Source organism: Eupeodes corollae, chromosome 3, assembly GCF_945859685.1.
Source record: "Eupeodes corollae chromosome 3, idEupCoro1.1, whole genome shotgun sequence".
Lineage (NCBI taxonomy): Eukaryota > Metazoa > Arthropoda > Insecta > Diptera > Syrphidae > Eupeodes > Eupeodes corollae.
Window position 1 is genome coordinate 124,704,446 of NC_079149.1, and position 27,373 is coordinate 124,731,818.

A 27,373-nucleotide genomic window follows, 5' to 3' on the forward strand; every position below is an offset into this window, starting at 1 on the left:
ACACTGATAAGTTATGATATTTTTAGAATGTCTACAATAAATCAACAGCCGGCAAAAAGACCTTGACAGTAAAATTTTGGAAATAAAAGAACTGTTTACTACTATGAATCACAAAAAATATAATATTGTAGTTGATATTGGAAAAAGTTCCATGTCATATTTCTGAGAAGCTTTAGAAAAAAAATATTTTCGCCTAAAGAGCATTTTTTGAATAAAAGATAAAGATAAATCTTACCCAGGAAGCTTTTAAAACTTACAAATTTAAGGATTAACTTGATTTGCACTTTTGTGAAGTCCAAAAAAAACTTTTCAGATATGTTTTTGATTCTTATAATAGCGCTGTTTAAAGTTAAAACTAACAAGGAAAATATATGCATGCTTTTCAACATTTCAAAACTCTAAAGTCCAACTTTTACTATATTGTTGGTGGAACAATGTTCCCATAAATATCTAACGAAACTTTATTGAGTAAGAAAATAAGTTTGAAATTCATTTAGTTGACAAATTTTTGTCTGCACTAAGTGAGTTTTTGGGCGAATTTCCTATAAAATTTTAATCAATAAAAATTATCTAAATTCAAATTTGCAATCAATTATTCAATAAGTGCACACATTGGCAAAACTAATTATTGCCAAGTCACTTAAAAAAAAAACTGATTGGTTTCTCATAATCTTTTATTTATCCTTCAAATGAACTCCAAAAAATAAATATCTAAAAATCAAATTCAGTTTTTTTTCAAATGAAATAAAAGTTAAAGCTTTTAGAAAACAAGAAAAACCCTCAATTGCGCACTTTATCTACATTTATACGAGTATGTACGTATGTAACTTATATAAGTTCCAAAAGATACACCTTAATAATTCCTTGAAAAAATGCGCATCAATATTACTTAGTTCACTGAATAGTGAGAAGTAAATAGCAAAATACTCATAGTACATATTAACGTACAAAGTATCTACATATAAAACAATCTCTCTTTAAAAAAGTAAATAGTTTCACATTCATCATAACGATGATGTAAACATCGGAACCATATTCGGATACAAAAAAAAAATTATTCTCCCCCTGACGACCTCAATTGGATTTCATAAAATCGAGCTAATTGAGTCCATGTAAGTGTCTAAAGCCTAGAGGCAGGTCAAGCTCATCCGCACTTTAAACAAAAAACTACATTTTATAAATCTTTATCTGCCTAGGTAAGAATTTAGATCGTAGATACATTTACAGACATGGACAAAATTATAGAAACATTTCTTAATTTTGAACGCAACTGTTTATTCCATTAAAGTACGAGTAAATCAACAAATGAAATTTGTAACTACTTACCACCATTTTAAAAATGTAGGAGAATTGGGTGGTTTTTTGGATTTCTAATCTAATAAGAAACGTGATTAGAAGAAGCTTCAAGAATCACTGATATGTATAATAAAAAGACTGGTCCTGGTAATTCCGCTTTAGTTTGTAAAATGCTTATTTTTCAGGCCCTAGGGTGGCCAGGACCTCGATAATGGTGAGTAACATTTCTAAAGATACGGCGCGGCGGCTTTATTTTTCTTAAAAAAGAGGCCTTAAAAGATAAAGCTATTTGGTTAAGATTTTGTACATGGCATTTTTTGGAGTGATTTTCTAGAAGAAGTAATCTAATATTTTTCTAAGCTTGTAGGCAAAATTTTGAATACGCATTTTCTTGAACCGTAAAAAAATCAAAAATTTGAAATCTTACAACTTTCTTAAATTATTCCTACTTCAAAGATAAGTAAACAATTTTTCCAAAAATTTGGAACTAAAAGCTTATTACACAGTTCTTGAAAAAACGCATTTTCTCAAGAAAAATATTAATAATATTTTAATTACATAATCCCTTGTAGAAATTTTTTGCTTACAAAATCAGAATTTTGAATATTGGAGCATGACTTTGAATGCATACAAATTTGAGACATTTAATACCAATTTCTTTAAAAATTTTAAATCATTGTGTTTCCAATATAAATTTAGAATCTTATTTCTTTTCTAATCACAAATGGAAAATTAAACTAAATGCTGGAAAGATAAAATCAATCTTTTTCACGAGAAAAAGAAAGCAATTATTTCTTTCCAGTAATGACTTGGAAGTCGATGTGCAATATCCAGGAATAAACTTTGACAAGCGGCTTATCTTTAAAGAACACATTATAAATATAAGTGCTGAAAATAAGATCATTATACAAAAGGTTGTGTTTCAAGCAATGTTGTTGTATGGATGTCAGGTGTGGGGTAACTGTGCAATCTCCCATATTAAAAAACTCCAAGTGTGTCAATACAAAATTTTAAAAAGAGGCTGGGATGCGACCCACACTGATAACTTCCCATCCCGTCTGTCGATTTGTCTTGCTTAAAAGTTTGTCTTTATGTACTCGTATCAATTTTTACCAAATTTGCGTACTCTTTTTGTAGATTTTATTTTTTATATGAAAAAACGGACTGTTGGATTTTTATATTAAAATTACTGAATATCGAAAACAATATTTTCTGTGAAATAAAATAAGTTTCAAGCCAATATTTTTAAGTTTTGAAAAGCTATTTGAGCCGATAGTAAATTTTTACCAAGTTTTAATATTGTTTTTATTTTAGAGTTTTATTTTTTGTAAAAAAAAACTGTCAATTCGATTTTTTAAAAATTTTACCAACAATATTTCTTATGAGATAAAATTACTTTAAAGCCAATACTTAAAATTTTTAAAGAGATATTTGAGTCGAAAATCAATTTTTACCAACTTTTATACATTTTTTTTAGGTTTTTATTTTTTGTAAAAAAAACTGTCAATTCGATTTTTTTCAAACTTTAATTGAATGTTGACAACAAGATTTTTTGAAAGATAAAAGTAAATTAAAGCCAATATCTCAAAGTTTTGAAATGATATTTGAGTCGAAAATCAATTTTTACCAACTTTTATAATTTTTTTTTTAGGTTTTTATTTTTTGTAAAAAAACTGTCAATTCGATTTTTTTCAAACTTTAACTGAATGTTGACAATAAGATTTTTTTAAAAATAAAAGTAAATAAAAGCCAATATCTCAAAGTTTTGAAAAGATATTTGAGTCGAAAATCAATTTTTACCAACTTTTATACATTTTTTTTTTAGGTTTTTATTTTATGTAAAAAAACTGTCAATTCGATTTTTTTCAAACTTTAACTGAATATTGACAACAAGATTTTTTGAAACATAAAAGTAAATAAAAGCCAATATCTCAAAGTTTTGAAAAGATATTTGAGTCGAAAATCAATTTTACAAACTTTTATACATTTTTTTTTTAGGTTTTTATTTTTTGTAAAAAAAACTGTCAATTCGATTTTTTTCAAACTTTAATTGTATGTTGACAACAAAATTTTTTGAAAGATAAAAGTAAATTAAAGCCAATATCTCAAAGTTTTGAAAAGATATTTGAGTCGAAAATCAATTTTTACCAACTTTTATAATTTTTTTTTTAGGTTTTTATTTTTTGTAAAAAAAAACTGTCAATTCGATTTTTCTCAAAATTTTTCAGAATGTTGAAAACAATATTTCTTATAAGATAAAATAAAATTGAAGCCTTAATTTCAAGTTTTTGAAAAGATATTTGAATCGATATTCAATTTTTACGAACTTTGAGTAATGTTTTTTTTTAGATTTTTATTTTTTATAAAAAAACTGTCAATTAGATTTTTCTCAAAATTTTTTCAGATGTCAAAAACATTATTCTTCGTTGCACAAAATTGTTTTAGGGATAAAATCATATTTCAGTCGTAAAATTTTGGAGACGACAAATTTTTTTTTCAGTTTTATTGATTTAAAAAAAAAAAAACCGTTATATTGATTTTTTTCAAAAAATATACCTGTTTGGTATCACGTTACAATCTATTATACAAAATTTAATTCAAGTCTCTAGCGTTTTTGGTTCGTAAGATATTTAGGGTTAACCAACATTTTCACCATTTTTTCAAATTGCTATAGTAAAAAAACCACCCACGCAATTTTCTTGAGAGCCCTTTCTGCATCTTTCTGCCTTATTATCTGTATAACAAAATTTATTTGGAGTCGATATCTCTTCTGGTTCTTGAGCTATGGACAACGAAAAAAACGTCGCGAACGTACGGACGTACAAACGTACGTACACACGCACGCACAGACATCTTTCTAAAAATCTTTTATTTCGACTCTAGGGACCTTGAAACGTCGAGAAATGTCAAAATTTTCAATTTGACAAATCGGACCCATTACAATAACTTCCTATGGGAAGTTAAAAATGATGCTTAATATACCCTGGTATCATTTAACTAATGATCTTCATAATCAATCAGGTGTTGAATTGATTTCCACAAAAATACGAAAATTAACTGATAATTTCTTAATGAACTGTGATATTTTTGACAGCCTTTTGGTAGTGAATTTTTTACACTACGTCGGAGGGAAAATTTCAACTACTTTTGTAGTTAGATTTAGCCAATCAGAATCCCTTGACTACGAAGCCCCTAGCTTTGTGAATGCGACCAATGTAGCATAATTTCAAAAATTAAAAAATAAATTAAAAAGTTGTGTTTCTATTATTTTGGACATTGCTGTCACCCATAAAATAGATTTGAATATAGTCAAAGTAGGAGTACATGCACGTAGCGCACAAAATATGTACACATTAGATAAACCTTTTAAGTAATCTAATAAATATGCCAGAGCTTTTTTTTTGTTGTTTGTTTTAATTTTAAGCCCATTCGTACTCAAATAAAATAAATTGTTTCAAAATAAATTCAAGTACAAAAATTATATTTTCAAAATTATCAACAAATCTACCTACAAGTACGTACCTATAGTATACAGAAAGTGTACACCGGGAATATAATTAATGAAAGCATGCTGTCGGCTAATGGCAGCAGCCGCCATAAGCTCCTATTTATAGAAGAATTCATATATTCATTTGCCAAATTACCTACAGTTTTGGGGGAAAGGAAACTTTTTTACACGGCAAAGCGCCGCGACGCGAATTAGAGAGACCATAGACGTCAGACGTCTTATGCGTTTAGTCTAGCTTAAGGCGGCTGCTGATGGCTGTTCTTATGTGTCCGGAACTGAGGGTGGGGTTGTACAGCCAAAGCTTAGAAAATTATTTAAAAGAGAGCAAAATTAAAGAAAAAATAAAATAAAAGAGAGAGAGTGAAATACGATTACAAATAAAAGAAAGAATGAAGAAAGCTTTTTACTGCGCACAGCGCACTTTCAAGGTTAATTTGGTTGGAAGGCTTTTTTTCTGTCCTAAGAACAACTAAAGCTATTAGGGCGGCAGATATAGAAGGTATGTTTGAACCGGTTCGGGTTCCGTTGTTTGATTGAAAGACGATGAGTGGTTAAGTTGTTCAAATCAAACTAATTGTTAGTCATCTCATTGTTAATAAATTGTTCATTAATTGAAAGGAATGATTTCTTGCATCATGACGAGTGAAATTTTTGATTGAGACAAATAAGTACGTGGGTGATGAGATCTTGAAATTTTGTACTGAAAAAGCCGCCCATGCTGAACATTTGATAAATGATTTAAGAAAAACGCCATAAATATCTAGACATCTGTTGTTATAGTCCTCCTCAATGACCATTTAAAATACAAAAAATCAATAAATGCAATAAAATTGAAATAAATCGCTTTCAGATTAGAGTGACTTAACTGTACTTCTGAAAAAAAAAGTTTATATTGCGATAAGAAAACTTAAAGGAATCTTACAAAATCGCTTTGTTTCTTTTTCTATGTATGAAAAATAATCACTGCAGTAAAGTTTTTGGCATTCAAGTCGAGCCTCTCTAAATGACTTAGAGATAAAGACTGCATTACATAAAATAATAAATATTCTCTTGTCCAAATGTTTTAAATGTAAAATGTTCCACTTTATTCTATATCAATACGATAAGAAACAATCATAACATTGTAGACGTATCCTAGATGCCATGCCAATCATACATCATTGTCCATATGTCTACAAAAGCAAAAACAAAGAAAATTGAATTTCCGAGATTTTGGATTCAATCCAAATGGAGCAATGTGACAGTTATTTTATAGAGAAATCCATTAATTATAATGTAAAGATGTTGCGCAGAGTGTTATATGACATCAACTTTAATCCTACTGGTTTTGTTTGGCAATAGAAGTTGTGGGCTTTTATAGATTTTTTGGCAACGGAAGATGTTGTTGACAGTGATGATGGTTCATTACTTTTATCCCTTTCTTATAAGTCATAAATTGCCCACGGGACCCTTTAATTGCTTAAATTCCTTCTTCACAGAAAAAATCAATCCTTAAACTTTAAACAGTGCTTCTGTGCTTAAACACACAACTGACGCAAACACTCACTTATGCTTTTTAAGGAACACAGCTTCTTTCTTCGTACCAAAATTCTGAATGTCCTCTTTTTATATAAGGATCATCCATTTTCAAGTTAACAGCGTTTTAATTTGACACTTAGCTGTCACTGTCATTTGAATTGTCATTTTATTAGTTCAATGTTTGTCATTTACAATAACAGATCGCTTAACAATCAAAAAACGCTTCAAAATAATTTTAAACTTAGTACAAAAGTATTGATTCAAAGGAATCAGGCGTGCAAAAAAGAATGCATTTTTTTGGGAATTCAGTCATAATAAATCATTTATTCATTCAACTCAAAGATTGCAATAATTAATTTCACCTAAAGATTGGGACTTCAAGTTTTGCAATCACCAATGATTTGACGTTAAAAAGATTGCTTGCAATCATTTTTTTTTGAATGATTGGTTTCAATGATGAAAACCAATAACAGCTAAAACTGGCCACATTTCCCGTTTTCCAGATTGGAATCAATAATTTGAGGTTAGAGTTAATCTTTTAATGGAAAGCTGTCAGGTGATCTTTGAAAATGTGTCATCATTAAAAAAAATTTAAATGAGCTAAAAGAAAACTTCTGGGTTAAATAATGTATTTTTTCAATAGAACAAATCTACAACTGATCAGTCCCATTTTGACACCAAACATTACAAATTTGACACATTTCAAGACTACGAGCTAAAAATTGTTCCTGCTATAAGAAATCATAAAAGAGGGAGAGCAAGTGGGAGATGCATATTCGGTGTGAAAAAGGAGTTGAAGAGTTGTAGTTACGAGTTTAAGTTATTTGATGATGCTATTTGTGTAGATCTAAGATTAGATGATGAATTATTTCGAATCCTACCCTGCTATGTCAACTGCAACCATTTGGAAACAGACTTCAACAAAATGAAGGAATTTGTTATGTGTGAATCAATTTTAAATCTGTTGGTGTAAGGTGATCTGAATGCAAGAATAAATGCAACAGAAGGAGTAGAAAATGGGAGAAGAGGTTTAGCAAGGCAGTCCAAGGATACAGTAATTAATGGAAAAGGAAACAAAATACTTGAGTTATGCAACTCCGTTGGAATCAGAATGCTTAATGGTATCAGTGATGGAGATAAACTTGGCGAATATACGTTTGTTGCTAAACAGGGAAGTTCTGTTATTGATTATGGACTGGCAGGAGGAATGTGGAATTCCGTGATCACTGATTTTGAGTTGGAGCAAGTACCGTGCTCAGATCACATGCCAATTGTCATCTATTTGTACACTGAAACATCTGAAAACGAGGAAAGTGTGAACCTACAATTGATGCCCAAACTGCAGTGAAAAGATTCAAAGGCCTACAGAAATCAATTGTATATATATCTAAGGACGCAAGAAAGTAGTGATCTTACAACCGTCACAGATTTGTATAAGGAAAGCGGCTCCGGTACTTAAAAAGCACAGTTGAAGTGGTGAATTTAAAGAATACCGGTTTGATGTTAGCAAGGAAGCAATCCTACGCGGCGCTTAAATGGTACAGGCGAGCCCACTATGAGTTTGAAAAAAGGAATTACCTCCTACTGAACCGGAAATTTAAAACATTGTGTAAGGAGAAAAAATTATCTCACTATGAAAATGAAGCTAAAAGCCTAGTTAGTTGTAAGACCACGAGTGAGTTCTGGAAGAAAGCGCACGAAATAAATGGGAAGGTTTATGTTAATCTCAATTGTAAGACTCTAAAAATGCATTATTTCAGATCACTTGTCTACGAGCAGTGATACGATTCAATTTGCACAACCTGCTTTTAACGAGGAACTTTTAGACGGAACAATCCAGAGGGATGAGGATCACGGAATGATATCACAGGAATTTAAGGAAGCTTTAATTTTTCCCATCCACAAAAAAGGTAGTACAATGGACCCTGCAAACTATAGAGGAATTTCTTTCTTGTATGCATCATACAAAATATTTACGGCGGTTTTGCACAGTCGACGTAGAACGTGGATTGACTCATACAAGCTATTGAAGGAATTTCAAGCTGGATTTAGACAAGGATATTCCACCGTGCACAACATTTTTTTGCTACGTAGTATCGCTGATTTCTTTTTGGACCGAAACAAGAAACTATATGTTTTTTTCGTTAATTTTAAGGCAGCTTTCGATACAAGCTTATTTGCACTTTTTATTGACGATATCACCGATTGTTTGCTATGAGGAGTGGAATATGCTGGAACTGGATTTAAGGCCCTTCTTTTTACGGATGACTTACTGTTGTTTGCTTGCTCACCACAATCGCTGCAACTAATGATTAATAAACTTAGTGAGTATTGCAGAACGTGGGAATTAATTGTCAGTCTAGAGAAGTCGAAGATTATGGTTTCTCGGAAAGGTGGAGGAAGAGTAGGTGGGCAAGAGCGGTGAACATTTAACAATGAGAGAATCGAAGTCGTTAACGAATACAAATATTTGGGGATCATTATCACAAAAAATACCAATATGGAAAGACATCTCACCGAAAAACTACAAAAAGCCAAAAATACAATTTATATTGCTTGGAGGAACATCTTTACCAATAAACACATAGCTCACAGCAGTAAGTATTTGAATCGGTAGCTGAGATGTATGCAGCCCAAGTGTGGGGTAGTAAAAAATATGATACCGAAGAAAAACTTCTCCGATTTTATATCAAAAGAATATTTCGACTACCACCTAATGCACCGAACTACATGCTTATGCTGGAACCGGTACATTGCCACTATTTATTAAAACCCTTAACTTTCAAGTTGACTACATATGTAATGTCTGATGAGCGTCTCCCTAAAAAAGCAGCACTTCAGGCGATAAATAGCAAATCAAATTGGTTTAGAGATTGGATAGAGCTAGCGGAAGAAGCTAATATAGATCTTGCACCTGATGATTACTTAATGTGGAAACCCTCTCTCTATCAGCTAATTTCTATTGTAGATGATCGATTAAGATGTGAGTTTTTAGCTGAAGCAGAAGAATCCATCCACAGAAACACACATAGCAAGCTAAATTACAATCTAAACCACAAAAACTACTTCCGTGATGACTAAACGACAGATCAAATATAAATGATATTTAGATTAAGAGGTGAACTCTTTAATCTTAACTTCATTCCGCAACGGGAAGAGTTGCCTTTTTAATGATGCAAATGGTAGCTATAACTGGCACCTAATGAACATCCGTTTTCAATAACGAATTCAATAGTTTTCGAAGCATTTATCCCTTTTTAGACAGCCAATTAAAAAAAGTATTAAATACAATCCTTGTTTCTTTTATCCAGACTCTACTGTCAAGATATTAAAAAAAAACAAATTTTGTAGAACTATATGAAAACACTAATTTCAATTATACAGACATGGTCTAATTGGTTTTGTTCTGTTTACAATTCGTTCTACATACAAAATTTTAAATCTTTTATTTGAAAATTGTTTATCACTTTTTTCACAGTACCAACCCACTGTTGCAGTAGGTACCTACACTTCGGAGTGTGCTAATTTAAATTCTATTGTAAACAACTTGTTAATTATTTAACGATACGAAGAAAACACAAGACACTGTGTTTCCTATGGATTGAATTTTCTTCTTTTTTTTTATCTACCTAGTCTTGCTCGGTAGACAAGATAATTTTTTAAATTAAGCGAAGGTATTAGTCATCAAAGTAATACAAAAATAATCTTTTATGACTCCATAAATGATAAATTAATTTCAATATTTATCTTATCTTTATCTTTATTACCCTCCTTATGAATAGCGAATCGAATTTTCGACTCATAGCAAACATTTTTGAAAGGACTCATTTTAGTAATATTCCCTTTTCTCTGTGCACTTTAACAGGCAGAAAAAATCTGAATCCCTTGACAAACCTTTAGATTTTAAACTCGGTTTAAAGTAAAATGAAAACTCAATTTTTTAATGTTATTGCTTAACAGCTAAAAATAACAATCTCAATTAATATTTAAATTGTGTCAAATAATTGACCATACCTGAATATTACCATATCTTGAGTTTTCAAAACTTTCGAGTCGTATATTTCATTCGGTATTCAAAATAAAGACCTATTACAAACGCCTTTAACAATGTTTTTATAAGATTGGATCTAAGAAATGAGTTACCGTGGTCGGATTCATGTTGACAATCAACGAAAGTGTTTCCGACCACAGTTTTAATTAAATGGACACAGGTAAGCCTTATACGAGTACCTTTATGTATAAACTTCTATTCATAGAAATCCCTTCAGAAAAAGGTACCCTCGTTTAGTCAAAAATATAAAACCGCATATGCTACCCAAATCCCTTCACCCAACATCTGTGGTGAGAAAAGGTTATCCCGGTATGGATGTGGCTTTGGTCTAGGTTCGATTCTCATTAATCGATAAATAAGTTCAAAATAATGAACAAACCAGACCTAGCTCATGCAAAAAAAAAGGTGTCTAACGATTGAACATAGTCCCCTCTTGAAATTGTCTATAAACTTTGTGGTAGGACCCAAGTTGATGTTGCTTTATTCAAATGGTCTTCGTTATGATTTTCATTCAATCAGAAAGGTTATAAATAAAACAAAAGCTGTCTCTTCATATTTTTCAACACGATTTTCTTTCAAGAATTAATACAAAACGAAAAATAAATAACAAAGAATAACTCGCGCATAGAAAAATAGACTTACGTAGGGTTTTTTGTTTTGCAAAAAGAAAACAACAAATATAATCCAACCAGGGTTGCCATGCCCCTGAACTAAAATCCCAATTTAAAAATATTTTTAATCCAATCCAGGAACCCATTACCAATAAAACAAACATTAAGACAAATGGGATAAATGGTATTTAGAAGTTCCTACTCCAAATCTCCAAAAAGTAACTCACGTGAAATATTTTGCAGTTTAAGGCAAACTCTTTGTTTTGTTGATACTATTTTTTTGTATGCTATTTATAGGAATTTTCGAAAAAGGTAGACTGTTTGTCTTAGAAATAGCCAAATGTGGCAAGCCTGAATCAAACCATACGAAACACGAAAGTGAGTTGACACTTTCTTATTGTCTGAGCAAATTTGTATTCATTCTCATTCACTTAGGTATGTAGCTTTATCCACGCTTGGTCTTGTTGACATATTTAAATTTACATATTTCAAAAAAGTCTGGAATACTCTATTTGTAACGTGAGTTTTTTTTTATTATGTATTGTTGTGTCACTGTGGCTGGTTAAATCACACTCATGCACTCATCTATTGTTATACCTATAGCCAAGCTTACATTCCATATTCTTGATGGGATTCATTCGGGTTAATGTTGCCACATGTCACCTACCTACCCTTACACCTATCCTTTAAGTCATAAAAGTCACTAAGAATTAGTAAAGGAAGAAAAACAAAAGGAGAAAAAACTCTATGCAAGGATCTTTATAGGTCAACATGGGAGGTTAAAGTTTCCTGGAGTACAGGATACTTAATAATAATTAAAAAAAAAAAAGAGTAAAATTGTTTAACCCTTGCATCTCAGGACATAGGTATACTCGTATAAACCAACTTCAATCACGCGCTCTTAAGATACTCTATTCCTCTTTTCAAATCAAGTACGATGAAAACATTGAATATACTCCACTTTGAAAAATCAGAATATACAAGAACAATAGTTAACGGAAGTTTTGAAGATAAATAACAATTTAAGTCGTTTTTAGAACCTTTGATAAGAATTAAAAAATTATTCAATTAAAAGTTTATCCTACTTAGTTAGATTTTTTTGACCTCATAACTCTTCTGATAATTGAAAGCATAAAGTATAAAAGTACACACCTCATTAACTTTTGATATAAAGGTGGAAGCGGTAAGAACAAACATAATTCTTCATGGAACAAAAACTTCCATTTTGCACTTAAATATGCAAATTGTGTATAAAATATGTTTGATGCTACCATAAAGTAAGACAAAAAAAGAAAGGTAACGTAGCAATCAAAGAACGGGAGAACGATTTTGAGAAAAACTATTGATCAAAAAATCAGGGTAAAGCGGAACACGCATTTGAAGTTGTGCAATATCCATATCCCTTGAATCGATAGTAACGGCTGGTCAAACATAACAAAGTTCAAGGCTTTATATGCCTTTAGTTTGACATACTTCGGTTCATTAAGGTTATTTGTCATCAATCATTTAACGTCAGAACAACTCGTTCTTATTTACTTTTAGAGAAAGTAGCATTTCGTCCATTTTACGGTTTAGTGATGAAGCTCGAATTATCAAAAGAACGTCGTAACGAACTAATTTGTTGGTTCACTTAAGTAGTAAGGTGCGGCCTGCATCGATTTTATCATTAAAAAACAAAAGTAATTGTCTAAGAGTTGACAGCATACTTTTTGGTTTAAAGGCATATCCAAAATTCAAAAACAGGAATGTCGAGCTGCTCATTACATTAGTTTGCCAAGGAGTCAAAGAAAACTTTTCAAACGAATGATTTCAATATCATTACTCTAACACCTTGACATATCAGTTATTGAATTTTGGTTTTACCTTCAAACCAAGAACTTGCTGTCAGATCTCGGACATTAAAGCTGCTTACTGTCGTTAAGATATAATTTACCATAATTTTTCACTATCCACATGAGTGGCAAGGAGATTGAAAACCTCAAAATTTTTGGAATTTTTCTATTTCTGAGGTGGTGCTCCTGCAGTTTAATTTAGTCTTTTAGACAGTATTGAACGTAAAACATTTAAATTCTTTTGGTATATGATAATCATAGTTAAATCATTTACGCCACGTGAACATTAACATTATTTTAAAGGATACGCTCTAGATACTCGTAAATAGCCAGTTGCATTCCGGCCCTCAATCAGTTCAACCGTAATACTTGAGACTCTAGAAATGTTCAACAGTATACCCTAGAGCCCAACATCGGTCTTACTGTCAAGTACAGATGTGCGTTCTTAAGCGTTACTACGCGAATGTTGAATGCCTTACCACACTCTGTCTTTCCCAGTCTCTAAATTATTTAGAAATTTAAAACCGTGCACAGACACCTAATTTCTCCTTCCTTATGCTCACACTAAGGTGTACCACTAATAATTACCAATGAAGCCAAATATCTTGGTCTGATATTGGACAAAAAAATTAAGTTGGAAACCTAATGTTCAGGAAAGAATTAAAAAAGCTACAGTAGCTCTTTTCCTTTGCAAGAAAGCCATAGGAAGCAAATGGGGTTTTAAATCTCGCATATCCTTTTAGCTATACACATCGGTCATCATATTGAACCTCTTTGGTTCTATACTAAAGTACAAAGACTACACTATTCCAAAACTTCCAGGTATCCATTCTATCCAGAGATGAATGGGAAGACAAAAAACTCCTGGATGACAATAGCATTAATTTTTATACAGATGGATCCAAGACAAACCAGGAAGTTGGTAGTGGTGTGTTCTCAGAAAAGCTTAATCTAAGCATCTCATTGCACCTCCCTTATCATTGTAGCGTCTTCCAAGCGGAAATTTTAGCGATCAAAGAGGTTCTCTCCTGGCTAGGAGAAAACGTTATATCCAATTCTGATATCCGCCTCTTCTCTACTATTAAATCTCTTGACGGGGTCTCAACCAAATCTTAAACGGCACTCGATTGTCGATCGTCTCTTATGGAGATGGCACAGCAATTTAACATTCTCCTCTTTTGGGTGCCGGGCCACAGAGATATCACAGGAAATTGTAGAGCAGATGAACTCGCTAAAAATGGAACCGTCATACCTATTTCACCTGAAAGGGAGAAGATAGCTAAATGTAAACTTCTGCTAAAAGAAACAGCTTTTTCGATAACAAACTCTAGGTGGCACAATTTACCAACATGCGCAGCCACTCATATGGCCTTCACTGGACCTAAAGCGCTCTAAAGACTTGTTATCTCAAAGTAGACTTCATATTAGCTCCCTTTTAGGTGTCCTCACGGGACACTGTCCTATAGGCAGACAAGCAATACGACCTGGTGTAGCCTCAAATGACTTCTGCAGGAGCTGTATGGACGAGGAAGAAGAGGAAACAATCTCTTACCTTCTCTGTACCTGCCATGCTCTTTCACTAAGACACAAACTTCATCTGGGAGACTACTCTTTTGATAATCCCAATGAACTAGCTATCAAATATCTCCTTCGCTTTATAAAAAGCTCAAAATGGTTCGACCAGTGGGAAATAACTCTCTAGATTCATGTGGTATCACAATGGGCCTTTTCTTTTGGCCTAAGTGTGTGGATTATGAGTTCGCAGCCACTTTTACCTTACCTAACCTATGTTCACACTATGCCTTGGAAAATTAAGGGTATGAAAAATCAACTTGAGTGTGGGGTTATAAAAAATAAGCAGAAAACAACAATCAACATGAGAATTTCTCCGTATTAATAGGACGTGCGATGGTTCCATAAAGAAAGATTTGTGCTCATTGAGTAACAAGCCTCCTACTCAGTTCAGTTATTTTATTTTTTCATCGCAAAAACTAGAGCTCGTGGCTAAAACTTGCCAAATTATTGGCCAAATAATTAAAGTATGTATGTTTAACACATAACTTAGTTCGAATATATTTCTGTTTTCCTTTTTTCATTCATAAATCAAATTACTCAACAAAAAAAAATACATAAATTTAAATAATCCACTTAATATTTCCTGTGTCCATTCTGAACACGGAAATTCCCAACAAATTGTCACACAGCCTTAAAATCATAATATTTTAAAACAAAATTAATATTTCCTCTTCGAAAAAATAATTAAAACTTCCAAATAACAACTATGATTGTTGTCAAGAGCCTTAAAAATTATGACTAACAACGCACCATTATTGTGAAAATGAATATATCATCAATAAAAAAAAGAACTGAAATAAACACCTCCACAATTTTAACTAGAAATAGATTTTTACTTCAACAATAAAAAAAAAAACAGCATTAAAACAAACAATATGACATCATTAGAGAGTTCAATTGCTAAGCGCACGATCCTCCTCCTTTCATTTATTGAAAAGTTGAAAAACCAAACTACATTATATTGAAATCAATGTGATGAATGGAGGATGTGGTGTTGCTGTTGATATGGAGGAGGAGGAACTCTATTTAATATACCTAAAGTTAGCTCGCGTGCGTTCATCGACCTTAATAGCTGCTGGCTGTGAGTTGCAAAGCACATTTTTCTTTTCTTTTTTTTGTATGCCTCTCTCTAGACATGAAAAGTGATTTGGTTTAAATAGAGTAGCGAGATTCACACAAAAAAAAGAAACCCACCGACGACGACGACGGACAGTGGTGATGATTTTGTTGACTAAAGTGTCTTTAAAGAACTTCTTCCAATGTCCACAATTCATCATTCAAGTACACAAGTACAAGTTCTTTCACCGCATTATTCCACTGTGGGTGACCATAAAAAGAGAATGGAAATTCTGGACGAATCTTCCAAAACGAAACCATAACTTGTCATCATCCATCCATTCTCCTCGTCAACGTTTTTGGTTGTCTATAGTCGTTCGTCATCATGGTCAACAATCTTATTAAAATGGGACGGTATCTGGAGAATTTTCCTTAGCTCTATGATTACATTTTTAATATTCTCTACACTCTGACGCAAATCAGAGAAGATTTCATGATCGCTGCTCCACGAGACGAGACGAGAAGACCAACGACTACGATTCCGCCGATGTCGGGAGGTTTGCTTTAACATTTCAAGCGGATAAAAAATGAACACAATTGAATTTCCACTTGAGATTGTTTTTTTTTTAAGTTTTTAGTTCGTTGCATGATGTTTTGGCGTTTTTTGTTTATATACATATATGTAGGAATAATAAGTCTGCGGCATCAATGGGAGTTGAAGCTTATAAGCTCAGATGAATCAATTCAAATGAGATCCGACATCATAATACAACAGCAACTTATTTATGTAACCCAACAACAACTACGATAACAATTCCGATGCAACCATGTCGATTCCATCGTAGAAATAGAACCCATAATTAAATGAGTTGTATGGATTTAATAAATGCAAAACAATGTATTCCAATTCTTGCTGAGTGTATAGTAATTGGTGTAGACTATTTTTAGAATCAGTCTGACAATAATACGCTAGACCTTAATAATTTTGACTAACTGGGATTGGGACAATGTTAAGCCCCATAATATGATTGTACCGTGCTTTAAAAAATACTTAATTTCTGTATTTGTCTAAAATTTGCTATAAAACGCTTTTTTGTATCTGTAAGCCTTCCCTTGAAGTTCTACGTTTAAGCTTGAGGTAATTATTTATTTAAAAGATGGCATGTTAGAATACATAATTTCTAAATTTCTAAAACACACCAAAAAAGTTTGCATACCTTTTTTGGAAATTGAGAATCTTGAGTGGAATTATATGCATATCGATTTTGTATCGAATCAAAAAATTCAAATCTAGTGTGATTAGTAATCAGAAGCCCGGTTGAATGGCTGCGAGAAGTTATTCAAAACAAAGTAGTAACTATCTTTGAAAAAATACAAAAGATTTTTGATTACGTTTTTTTGAGAGAAATTCATCAATATGCGGTTTTAATGAACAACTTCACGAATCCCATGTTTTACAAATCAAAATGTTAAATCTCAATTGCCAGTTGTGACCACTTCTTTACGATCTGGACATTTTTCTTTAAAAACTAGGAACTGTTGCATCCAAATTTCAGCACATTTTTATTGAATGTAAACAATTTCAATGCATTGGGTAGGTTCAGACGATAGAAAGGTACTTGAAAGTTAGGCAAGAGTCTAATATCTGATTGGCCAGCTGCCAAAAAATGACCTTCCAATTAAAACAACTTTAATGGAAAGTTGACTGGAAAGTAAGTCAAGCTGATGTACTGCTTTCGCTGATGTACTGCTTACACACCAACCACAATACTGTTTTGACAAGATAAATTTTCCTACCTCTAGTAGATCTCGTCAATTGATTTATCCTCGCTTCACATGTTTAACATCCGAACGTCAATTCTTTATAAACTCAGTCCGACTCTGGAACTCTCTTCCTCGCGCTATTACGGAAATCCAAAACGCAACAAGAATTAAAATTTTGGTGGACTTGTAGCTTGCCTAAGGAGTGTTTTGTAGACAGTAATTTTGTTGGTACTTTTTATACTACGAACTTAAAGTATAGGATTTCGAAGTAAACTTCTGTATTTGAAATTCATGACACTTGAAAAACTAACTATTTAGTTGCCTTGGTCAAAATTTACGTTCAAAGAATGAAGTTGACTGCATATGAAGTCCATTATGTTGTATGAACCTGTCCAATGTTGAAGCGTATATCGTTGCAATTTTAGTGGACATAGTTTTTACGTGCCAAATAATGACAGCTTCAAAAGTGACAAGTGCTTAAATAGCGAGCTATTCAAAATTAAATCTCATATCGGAAAACCATTTTGGTAGGATTTAATAATTTAAAAATATTATAAAAGAAAACAAATAAATAAGTTTAAGTTTAAAAAGAGACACATCTTTTCTGACTAACTTTGTTTTTTTTTTCTTTAAGAGAACATACAAATTTGAGTCGAAAAAAGTAATTTCCAAAAACCATAACCGAGTCCACAGCAAGAGTTTGATCGTGGCTCCCTTTAAAGTCTTTCGACATATTGCAATTGTTAGCCGACGTCATTCAGTTGCACATCTCAAGACTTGGGGCGGGTATGAACTACGTCATTCCACTTGCAATATCAAGGTCTGTCGCTTTCCAAAGAGTGTACTACAAAAGACTTTCCGAGTCGGTTCTTTAATATTTTCAAGAGCCTTCCGAACTTAATATTTGTCACAATATATGAGGTAAGCTGAGTACACTTTTGTAATTATAGCGTACCCGAAAAAGAACTGCCTCACATACTGAGCTAACAATTGCCTTTTGGGAAGGACCCAAGAGTAAATATTGGCAGAAGCATGGCCCCATAAAGCACCCGCTTTAAAAATATGGTTAAGTTTTTGGATTTAAAAAGCTTCGAAAGACTTCAAAATCTATAACCTAAGGGGGAAAGCTCAATTCGAGCTGACCACTAACACCCCAAAAAGGTTATCCCAAAAGATTTTGGAAGAGAAAAACTAAAAGTACTAGGTTTACGAATTAAAGTACAAATATGGCAAAATTCGCTACTTCGCAGAACCTTAAGCGTGTTTATCTTAATACTAAATTTTTTAAGCTGGTCCGACTCGATTCACTTGAAATTTTGAACATATCTTTGAAAATAACCATCTCTTTGAAAGTACCCATGATTTTGTGTGTGTATTATTAAATTAAATTTATCAGACGTTTTTTAAGCTTAAATTTTAATTTTTTTTTTTATAAGTGTGTCACAATACCCAAAAATCATCGCAATTATTATTATGATTACTTAATTACATTAGCTGTAAGCTAAGGGCCCCTAAAAGAATGAGAAGTTAATAAATAAATAAGCAGCAAATTACATATTTAAAAACGAATTGGTTCAAACAATCATTTTAAGCAATGCCTCTGATATTTTTGTAATCTCAATTTTTCTGGAGTATTTTAAGAAAGAAATCAACAATAAGCCTATTTTTTCAGTCTCTAGGGTGACCTAACCCTTTAAAATGGAACAGTCAATTAGGTATGTACTCATAATGAGCTTATGGTTTCTAAATTTAAAGACCTTTGACAGATTTCAAAAAATCTTTAAATATGATCATTTGATTCGGCACTCAAGACCAGCTCCTATGTCGAGAGTTTTCCCAAGTGACACCCTGTTTCAAAAAACAAATGCCTCACACGTCAATTAAGTTCGTATTGTTTTGTATGTCCCAGCTGCACACTGCACTAGCTCGGCTCGTTCTCTTTCTTTTATACGAGTATATGTTGTTGCACTTAGGCAGAAAAGTTACATGAATAAATTATCACTCGTTGTTATATCTTCAAGCTCGTCATTACCTCTGAAAATAAAATCACCCTCTTTCAAAGCCTATAGAGCTACTAATATAATAATTGTATAATTTCCCCACTATACCGGTGTCGGTCATAATTTATATTGAAACGAAAGCAACATAAAAATAAATATCAAAAAAATCGTACATACTTTCTTTTCATTACAATAAGTACTTAATTCTATTGAAAGGATAAATCATAACGTTATAATCTTTAATTTCATCTAATAACTAGGTTAAGTAAAAGGCACTTGACCTAAACTATTCACTTAGTAAAACAAAAACCTTCTATGCAGCAAATCATTGATTTTATGTTTTTTTATTGTTCCTCTGTCGAATAACGAAAGAACCATTTAGAGTGCAAGAAAGCATAACGTGTGGGTACATTCGAGTATATAACGTTTCTAACATTGTAATCCGACCAACCATAATGTAACATATACCCTAGACATGCGAGACTTTTTCAGGTTTTAAAAAAAAAAAAATTGTCAGCACTAAATAGATTCGTCATTATGGTTTGTTCCTATGCTAAGGTGATAGACAGTAGTTCGTTTGCACCAAAGAAGGTACATTTGTCAAAGAAGGTTACCCAATACCCTTCAAATTGATTGGACTTGCTGAGGCAAATCCCGATTTTTACACTCAAAATGCGGTATGACCTCATTGAATTATTGTATTCCTTGTCCTCGTACCTTCGATTTCGATTTCGAAGTCGTCATTGCTTTCTTATGTAGTCTTCAGTTGTAGTCATCATTACAACTCGCTCTTACACACCGTTGCACTAAGTTCTTAAGGTGCTTTTTTTATGTTTTTATTTTTTTTAAAAAAAGGTTCTTCACCATTCTAGAGTATATAGGGGTAGGAGAACAACCCTTGTCATAGCTCACACTTTATACAAGTGTACTCACCTCTTGGATGCAAACGTTCCGGCTTAAACCAAACATCTGAAAGAATAAATTACGAATTTATTGATTTTTTATTTTATTGTTGTTTAAGTTTTCTTTTTTTGTTTTTGAATAAAGAAGAAAAAAGTGTTATATAGAATGTGCATGGATATAAGTTGCAATTTTTTGTACATTGTTTTGAGGGGGATGAGATGAAAGATGAATAGAAATTTGGGTGAGAGTGAGTGAGAGAGGAAAGGATAGAACATATATAAAGATGGGAGTTGGCTCGCATGCACCAAAGGAAAAAGTTATTAGAAAGGATATTTTTCCAAAAACCACATTAAACCATAAAAACACAAAAGCCATGCATAAACTTTAAAAAATTGATGAAAAATAATTTTAAAAAAAAAACTTACTAGGATCTAATAAGCAGCAAAGTAAGGGCCGGGTTTTGCTAACGCCGTTCTGGGCAAGTTCACCATTATCTTCGACCATTTTTTCTTTTTTTCGTTAGTTTAAATCTAATTCGAAAAAGGGTTTTTATTCAAATATTCAAATTGCGTGTTTCACTAGCGCACAAAACCGATATTCAAATTTAAACACGCGACACTCTTTTCTTTTTTCGATTTATTCGTTGATTGTTCGATTTAAGAGGGTTTTTCTTTTATCTTAAATGGGGATAGTTTATTTTTTAGATTATTTATTTAAAGGTTTTGACAAATTAAATTTGACAGGTTGTATAAATATTATACTGAATATAATTATTTATTTCTCTCTACAGACTATCTTACAAAAAAAGCACTCTCCAAATACCCGAAACGACGAAGGATGTAATACTGGTTAGTACACACAACAGTTTCAGTTGTCCTGTCCTGAATTACCCCAAAGTTTATGTCGAATGTTATAAATTTGCTATGCGCACTTAATATCAGTTATTGAAAGAGAGAGAGAGAGGACTGAGGAGAGAGAGTGAGAGATAGCTCTCTCGAGTTCTCTTTATTTTAACTGCGTATATCGTCTTCGTTTTGGGGCCTAATTTTTGCGCTCTCGTTAGCAACCCGCAGTTTGAACTATATACAAAATATGTACAACAAAGCAACGTCAAATTTTTGAAGTAAGTCTCTGTGGTTTCTCTCTACAAATCTGCATCGTCATAGGAGGCAATATGTGTATTGATTGTTCATAAAAATCATAGAAGGTGGTTGATAAAAATTACGATATGATTAACAAGTTTCGATTCTTAGAAATACTTGTTGATAAAAATCAAATTAAAAACTTTGTACCGGAGCGAATTTAAGATTGATAAAAATATTTCTAAATAAATTTTATATACATACACTAGCAGAAGGAGCGTTTTTTAGAAGATTTTCTTTTAGAAATTTGAACCAACCCTATCTATTTTAAAATTTCGTTAAAATTGCTAGAAATGGTTGAAGTTTTACTTAAACTTTGAAAGTTCTTAACTATTTTTTGGAAGGATGTTAAGAAAGCAAGTCGCTACCAATTTTATTTATTTTATTTTTAATTCAATTTTGGCTGTTTGTTAAAAGGGGCTCTATTATGATTTTGGAATTGTTTTTTTTTTTTACCCAAGTCGAACTCTTCGAACATTATTCATTTCGTTATACAACAGATTTTAAAACGAAGAAAATTACTCTCGGTGAATTTCAAGTCATGTTTTTTTTTAATAATAAACGGGCATTAAAGGGGTTATTAATACCCTTATCATGTTTAAAGTTAAAACACTTGTTTTAGGGGCTTCTGCCTAAATATGTGAGTTATATTCAAGTTTTGGACGAATGAAGGCTTTGTAAATTACAGCCAGATCAGAAGGGGTGACAAATTTCTTGCACCGTCGTCGAAGAAATCGAATATGTGATCATTCCATAATAGGTGATCTGTGATATGCATACCGAGTACTGTAAGTTGATTATTTTCCTGAATGCAAGTGCCGCTCATGGATAGCGACATCGGAGGTGGGTTACGCTTTAACGACAGGAGACAGCATTGAGTTTTCGACGCAAATTCTACACGATTTTTGATTCCCCATTGTACAATGCTGTATCATACTCTGCCGTTGAAGTTCCACATCCGAATTACAAGGATGAGAATCTAAAAACGAATACGAAAAGCTAAGGGTACTGTCATCCACGAAACAATTAAGTGGGTGAGAAGTTTCAAACAAAAGATCATTTATAAAAATAAGGAAGAACGTTGGAGACAAAATGGAGCCCTGGGGCACACCAACGTTTATTTTGTGAATATCAGATTTGAACCCGTCCAATACTACTTGAATTGAACGCTCCGCAAGGTAATTTCTAACCCAACGAAGAAGGGATTCATCAATACCAAATGCACGCAGTTTCGATAAGAGAGCTTAATGCCAAACTCTATCAAATGCCTTTGAAATATCAAGTGCAATAATCTTACTTTCTCCAAAACGATGTAAAGATTTGTTCCACTGTTCTGTGAGATGAACCATAAATCACCAATGGACCTATTGCTACAAAAGCCATACTGTCAGCCATTAAGAAGCTTCCGTTCTTCAAGATATGTTTAAGCTGATAATTAATTAATGTTCGGATAGAATATTATATTTCAACTTCTACGGAATGTCATCAAGTCATATCGTAATTTTAAGTTTCAATGTGTTTTTATTCTTATTTCAAATTTTCTCAAAAAGTTTTTTTAATACTTCAAATGGTGAACAATTCCTTGCTTCGTCGTAAAAAGCACTTAGCAGCATTTTTACCCACGTCGTTTATACAGAGTTCGATGATTAAAATTAAGCACTTGGATAAAGCTCCTTTTTTAAAAACCAAGTTTGTATTTTTTATACAATTACGAAAAAAAATAAGTTACAAGGAAAGTCTATGGAAAGTTTAAAGCTTTATGTTCTGAGAAATTTCTTTGACAATCTATTTATTGCAAAAGTTTGATTTTAGTTTCGTTAAAAAAATGCATACTTATTTTCCCAATATGCAATAAGCTAATGACATCATTGAAGTTTTTGGGAGGTTATAAATAAATAAATTGGGCGGCTCAACAGTCCGTTTGAGACCTAGAGCCTAGTGACTGAGAACTCTCAACCATTCCTGTGTGCGAGTACTGTTTTCAGAGATGGAAGGGACCTACAGTTTTCAGCCGAATCCGAACGGCAAATTTGAGAAAGCACTTTTCATGACAAGAATTGCTCTTGAAGAATTTGTCAATTCCTCGCAAGAGGCAATACCTGTGAAAAAAAAAACTTCAGGTGGCATAGGCAGGGATAGAACCCAAGAACTCTCGCATGACAGTCCATTTGGAGGTTACCAAACCCAACTATATAACTATATCAAAAATACTCATAGAAGTTCCTGGAATACTTGGCATAAAATTTTCTGCTCAATCTTGTATTGTTTGTTCGAGTATTCTTAAAAATTTTCATAGTTCCGGGTATTCAAAAGCAAACGATTACATTTTAGAATTAAATTTAACAATTTTTGATTTTTCGGAAATGAGTTTTTGTTTGTAACAACTTTAAACAAATATTAACTGCTCCTTGTATTTTAAGATTTCTTCTCTTGATTCTTTATCACGAAGTCCAAAGTGCTGTTTTTAAAAGCACATATCACGATGTGGTTCTGAGTACGTGCAATTTGATTTTCTAACAATTTAATTTACAACTTCAATAAAAACAAATGTATGTTTTAACTAAAATGACTTGACTAATGCAATCCTATGACCTTGAAAATACTGCTTTGATAATAATTTGCAAACCCCATATAATATTAATCTACCAGTGATAAGATTTGCCAAAATATAATTCTTGAACTATTGGACTTGAGGTTCTATATTTTTATCAAGATTTTATATTTTTGTTTTTATTTTCAGAGTACTTCCGTATTCTTTCTTTCAAAACACACTGTAAGAAGCTATTTTAACGCTTTTCAAACATCTCCTTAACATCATATGAATAATGCAGTTTCCTAGAATGTTGAGCATTGATAGTGTTTTTTTTATACATATTTGTACACCTTCTTATGGTGTAACTACCTCAAAATTCAAAGACATGCGCATATTTAATCTGAGCTTTAGAGAAGTATAAAAGGATTTACACTCTAACCATGCTTTTGCTTTTCCTGTCCATACTGTTTTCTAGGATAACTTCATTTTATCACATACTCAAAGTACATAGTAAGAAGTGAAAAAAAAAGAATATGTGATATCAATGAGAGAGGAGCAATGAGACGACAGTAGTGATAGTTGTTGGAGAAAGGATCAAACCTGTCCTGGCGCACTACACAGTCAGTCCCAGAAATGAGAAGACGACAACAACGACAACTAAAACTACAAAAATTATCAGATACATACTTAGAAAAATTTTTGTTACATTTACAATTATATTCTCGTTGTCGTTTTTGAGAGGCATGAGTTTTTTTGAACGTGGCACAAGACGTGAAGATTTCTGTTCTGTTGTGACAAAGCAATTTTCAACACCCTCCTCAAGTATGCTCTCACTCACTGCCAACCAGTGTTGGAAATACAATTTGAGTATAGAACCAACAAAAAGGAAATTGTTGCTTTTCTTTTTACATGACTGATTTCAAATGACTCATTTTTCCCATGGAAACGCTAAAATATACGTATTTTTGTGTTGTTTTTATTTCTATTCTTAAAAAAGAAACAAGAATGGCTTTATTCAAAACGTGATTTTAAGCTTTCAAAACTTATTATGAAATTGATATGTATGTAGTTGATATGCCTGTATATAAAAATGTGTGCCAAAAAGAAAATATTTTAGTACTTTTATTTTCAAGGACTCTAAAGTGGAAGTGTGTAACTACTTGATATTAAATTTTATTTGTATTTTGCAATTTCAAAACTTTTTGACAGATTTATGTAAAAAAGAAGAATCTGCAATCTAAAGGACAAAGAGTAATTTAAATGAGATTTATATCAGAGTGGGTCTGCAGTGAGAAACTCTCGTACAACAATTATGCACTTTGTATTTTCAAATTAAAGTAAATTTAATTTATTCCCATACAAAATTCAGGTCATTGCTTAAAGGCAAATTTTATTCATGGACTTAATGACTCCTGGTTGTGAAATTCTGTCACGAGTATTTTTGATGATTTTACCAAAGCTCGCAGTTAGTATAATTCAAGCGAGGAAAATATGTTAATCACTCTTAAACCCTTAGAAGTTGCATAATGAATTTTATGTTCTATTAGAAATATCCTGTAAGCAAAACAAAATAAATTGTAAGCACGATGGTCAAACTAAATTTACTTAAAATATAGGCACTTGACAATTAGCCATGATAAAAGAGCTTTGAAAGTACGTTTTGAAAATAAACAAAAATATGAAAAAAGATCTTTAACAATTATTGACAAAAAAAAACAACAACCTAAAGTCAAATCCAGAATATTATGTTGGTTCAAAATTTATTGGTACACTCAGGCGTACACTCAATTTTATTTCATTGAATTTTTGTATGCATGATGATTTATGCATCACATTACCTTACAAAAAGGAATAACAAGGTCCTTCAGGCAGCAAGTAAAAAAAAAAATAATAAAAGTAAAACATGAATGATTTTAATTTCCCCAGAAGGTTTGTTTCCAGGATAAAAATGCAATTTTTTGAGTAACATCGTAAAATTAGTTTGGATTCCATCAAAATGTTAAGAGCGACTTTCAATAGGTTAAATTAATTTTCAAGTATCCACTTGCCTTTTAATTTAATAACTGCTTAATAACTGGCATTTGTAGGACAGAAATTCTTGGCCAAGTTATAAAACAAATTAAAAGAGGCTCAAAAAAGATCTAACACAATGGGATCTGAAACAATGTTGCAATTTACTTTGAGATTAGCAAAAAAACATGTTTTTTTTCTGCACTGTTTTGGTGTTTTCTTTAACGTCTAGAAGTTTAAACAGATTCATTATCATTATTTTTCATTTTAAACAAATTTTGATTATTACTGAAGGGTACCACATGTCTAGACTTTGTGAAGTACGGTAATACAATTTTTAATAGTTAAGTATTGCTTCTTGAAATCGATTTTTTTCTTTCTGGAACAACCATTCTATCAAAAGTGTTGAGGTTTGAGGTTTTTTTCGATAACCTATATTTAAAAAATCATGAAAAAACGTCTGCAGCTCCTTAAAGATATGTCCGAGGGCTCTAAGATGAAGGCAAATGTGGGACACTTTTGTTGGTATGCAAAATGCTCTGTCCTAAATCTCATTATTTTGAACTTTTGATAGCATTTATATGCCAAATAGCTTTGAGGTAAATCTAACAAAAATGACTCACGGTCTCAATTGAGGGAATTCAGTATGTAGAACAAAGCTTCAAATGAACTCGTAAGTTTTGAGACTGTAAATTTGTTTTGTCAGGAATCAAAATGGTTGAGTACTTATTTTTGCTTCATAGGTATTCCACTTCCCAAGTTAACCCTTATCAACAACTAAAAACATATAAAGTGGCGCTTAACGGAATAATAAAACTAGAATGATGAAGTTATACGATTTATTTGTGATCCTAGTTTTCAAAAGGGAATTGGTTTCCTGAAAAAGAATATAAGTAAAAAAGAGGACTAGACGTTGAACATGGTAGAGAAAACGATGTCGAAAAAATAATGTTTTATTTCGATCAAAAATTGCTTTATCGGAGTCTTCTGAGAAATGCTTATTTTTATTTCATATACATTTTTCCGCAAATCACAATATATGTATGTACATAAGTGTTTGAGCTATCAAAGTTCTCTTTCCTTAGCCTGAAAGCAGTAGAACCATGTTTTTGTTAAGAGTTTGCCAGAAAACCCTGTTTCACTTGAAGAAGACATTTTAAAAATCAATGATCTCTTGAGACTGAGATAGTGAGATGAGACAGAGCTCTTAAATACCAAATTAAAGTTTTTCTCCGGAACTAAAACTCAGAGCTTAGAGTCTCATGACTGAACAAATCGATACTGCATACCACCCATTGACCAGACCACATCAATACGTCTTCAACGAACGATAAGACAGGATTGATGCAGCCAAGAGATATTTTAAGTAGTAGCCGCTAGGTTCCAGATGTCAAGGAAGACCGAAACTCCTTAAAAATAATCAGCACCTAGAAGAATGGAAAGAAGGGGTTGGTGGAGGTGTGTACTCTGAACGACTGAAATTGAGTCTCTCATTCCGCCTTCCCAATCATTGTAGTCTATTTCAGGCGGAATTTTTGGCGATAAAAGAAGTCTTGTCCTGGCTTAAAGAAAAC

The 27,373-nt window shown here is 32.2% G+C and overlaps 1 protein-coding gene across 3 annotated transcripts in view; it reads right to left on the reverse strand.

Moving 5' to 3' along the window:
- Positions 1-27,373, reverse strand: part of LOC129952275 (reticulon-1-A) — a 71,659-nt gene that overhangs the window by 31,569 nt on the left and 12,717 nt on the right. The window contains exons 1-2 of one of the 3 annotated variants that reach the window (XM_056064785.1): positions 20,540-20,941; positions 20,145-20,180 (exon numbers count right to left, since the gene is read on the reverse strand). The exons of 1 other annotated variant lie outside the window; for it this stretch is intronic. In XM_056064785.1, coding sequence (XP_055920760.1) covers positions 20,145-20,180; positions 20,540-20,618 — 115 coding nt within the window. In that variant the 5' untranslated portion in view covers positions 20,619-20,941. Of the gene's footprint in view, positions 1-20,144; positions 20,181-20,539; positions 20,942-27,373 lie in introns of those variants that run through there. One more of the 3 variants, XM_056064783.1, reaches the window with a different exon arrangement.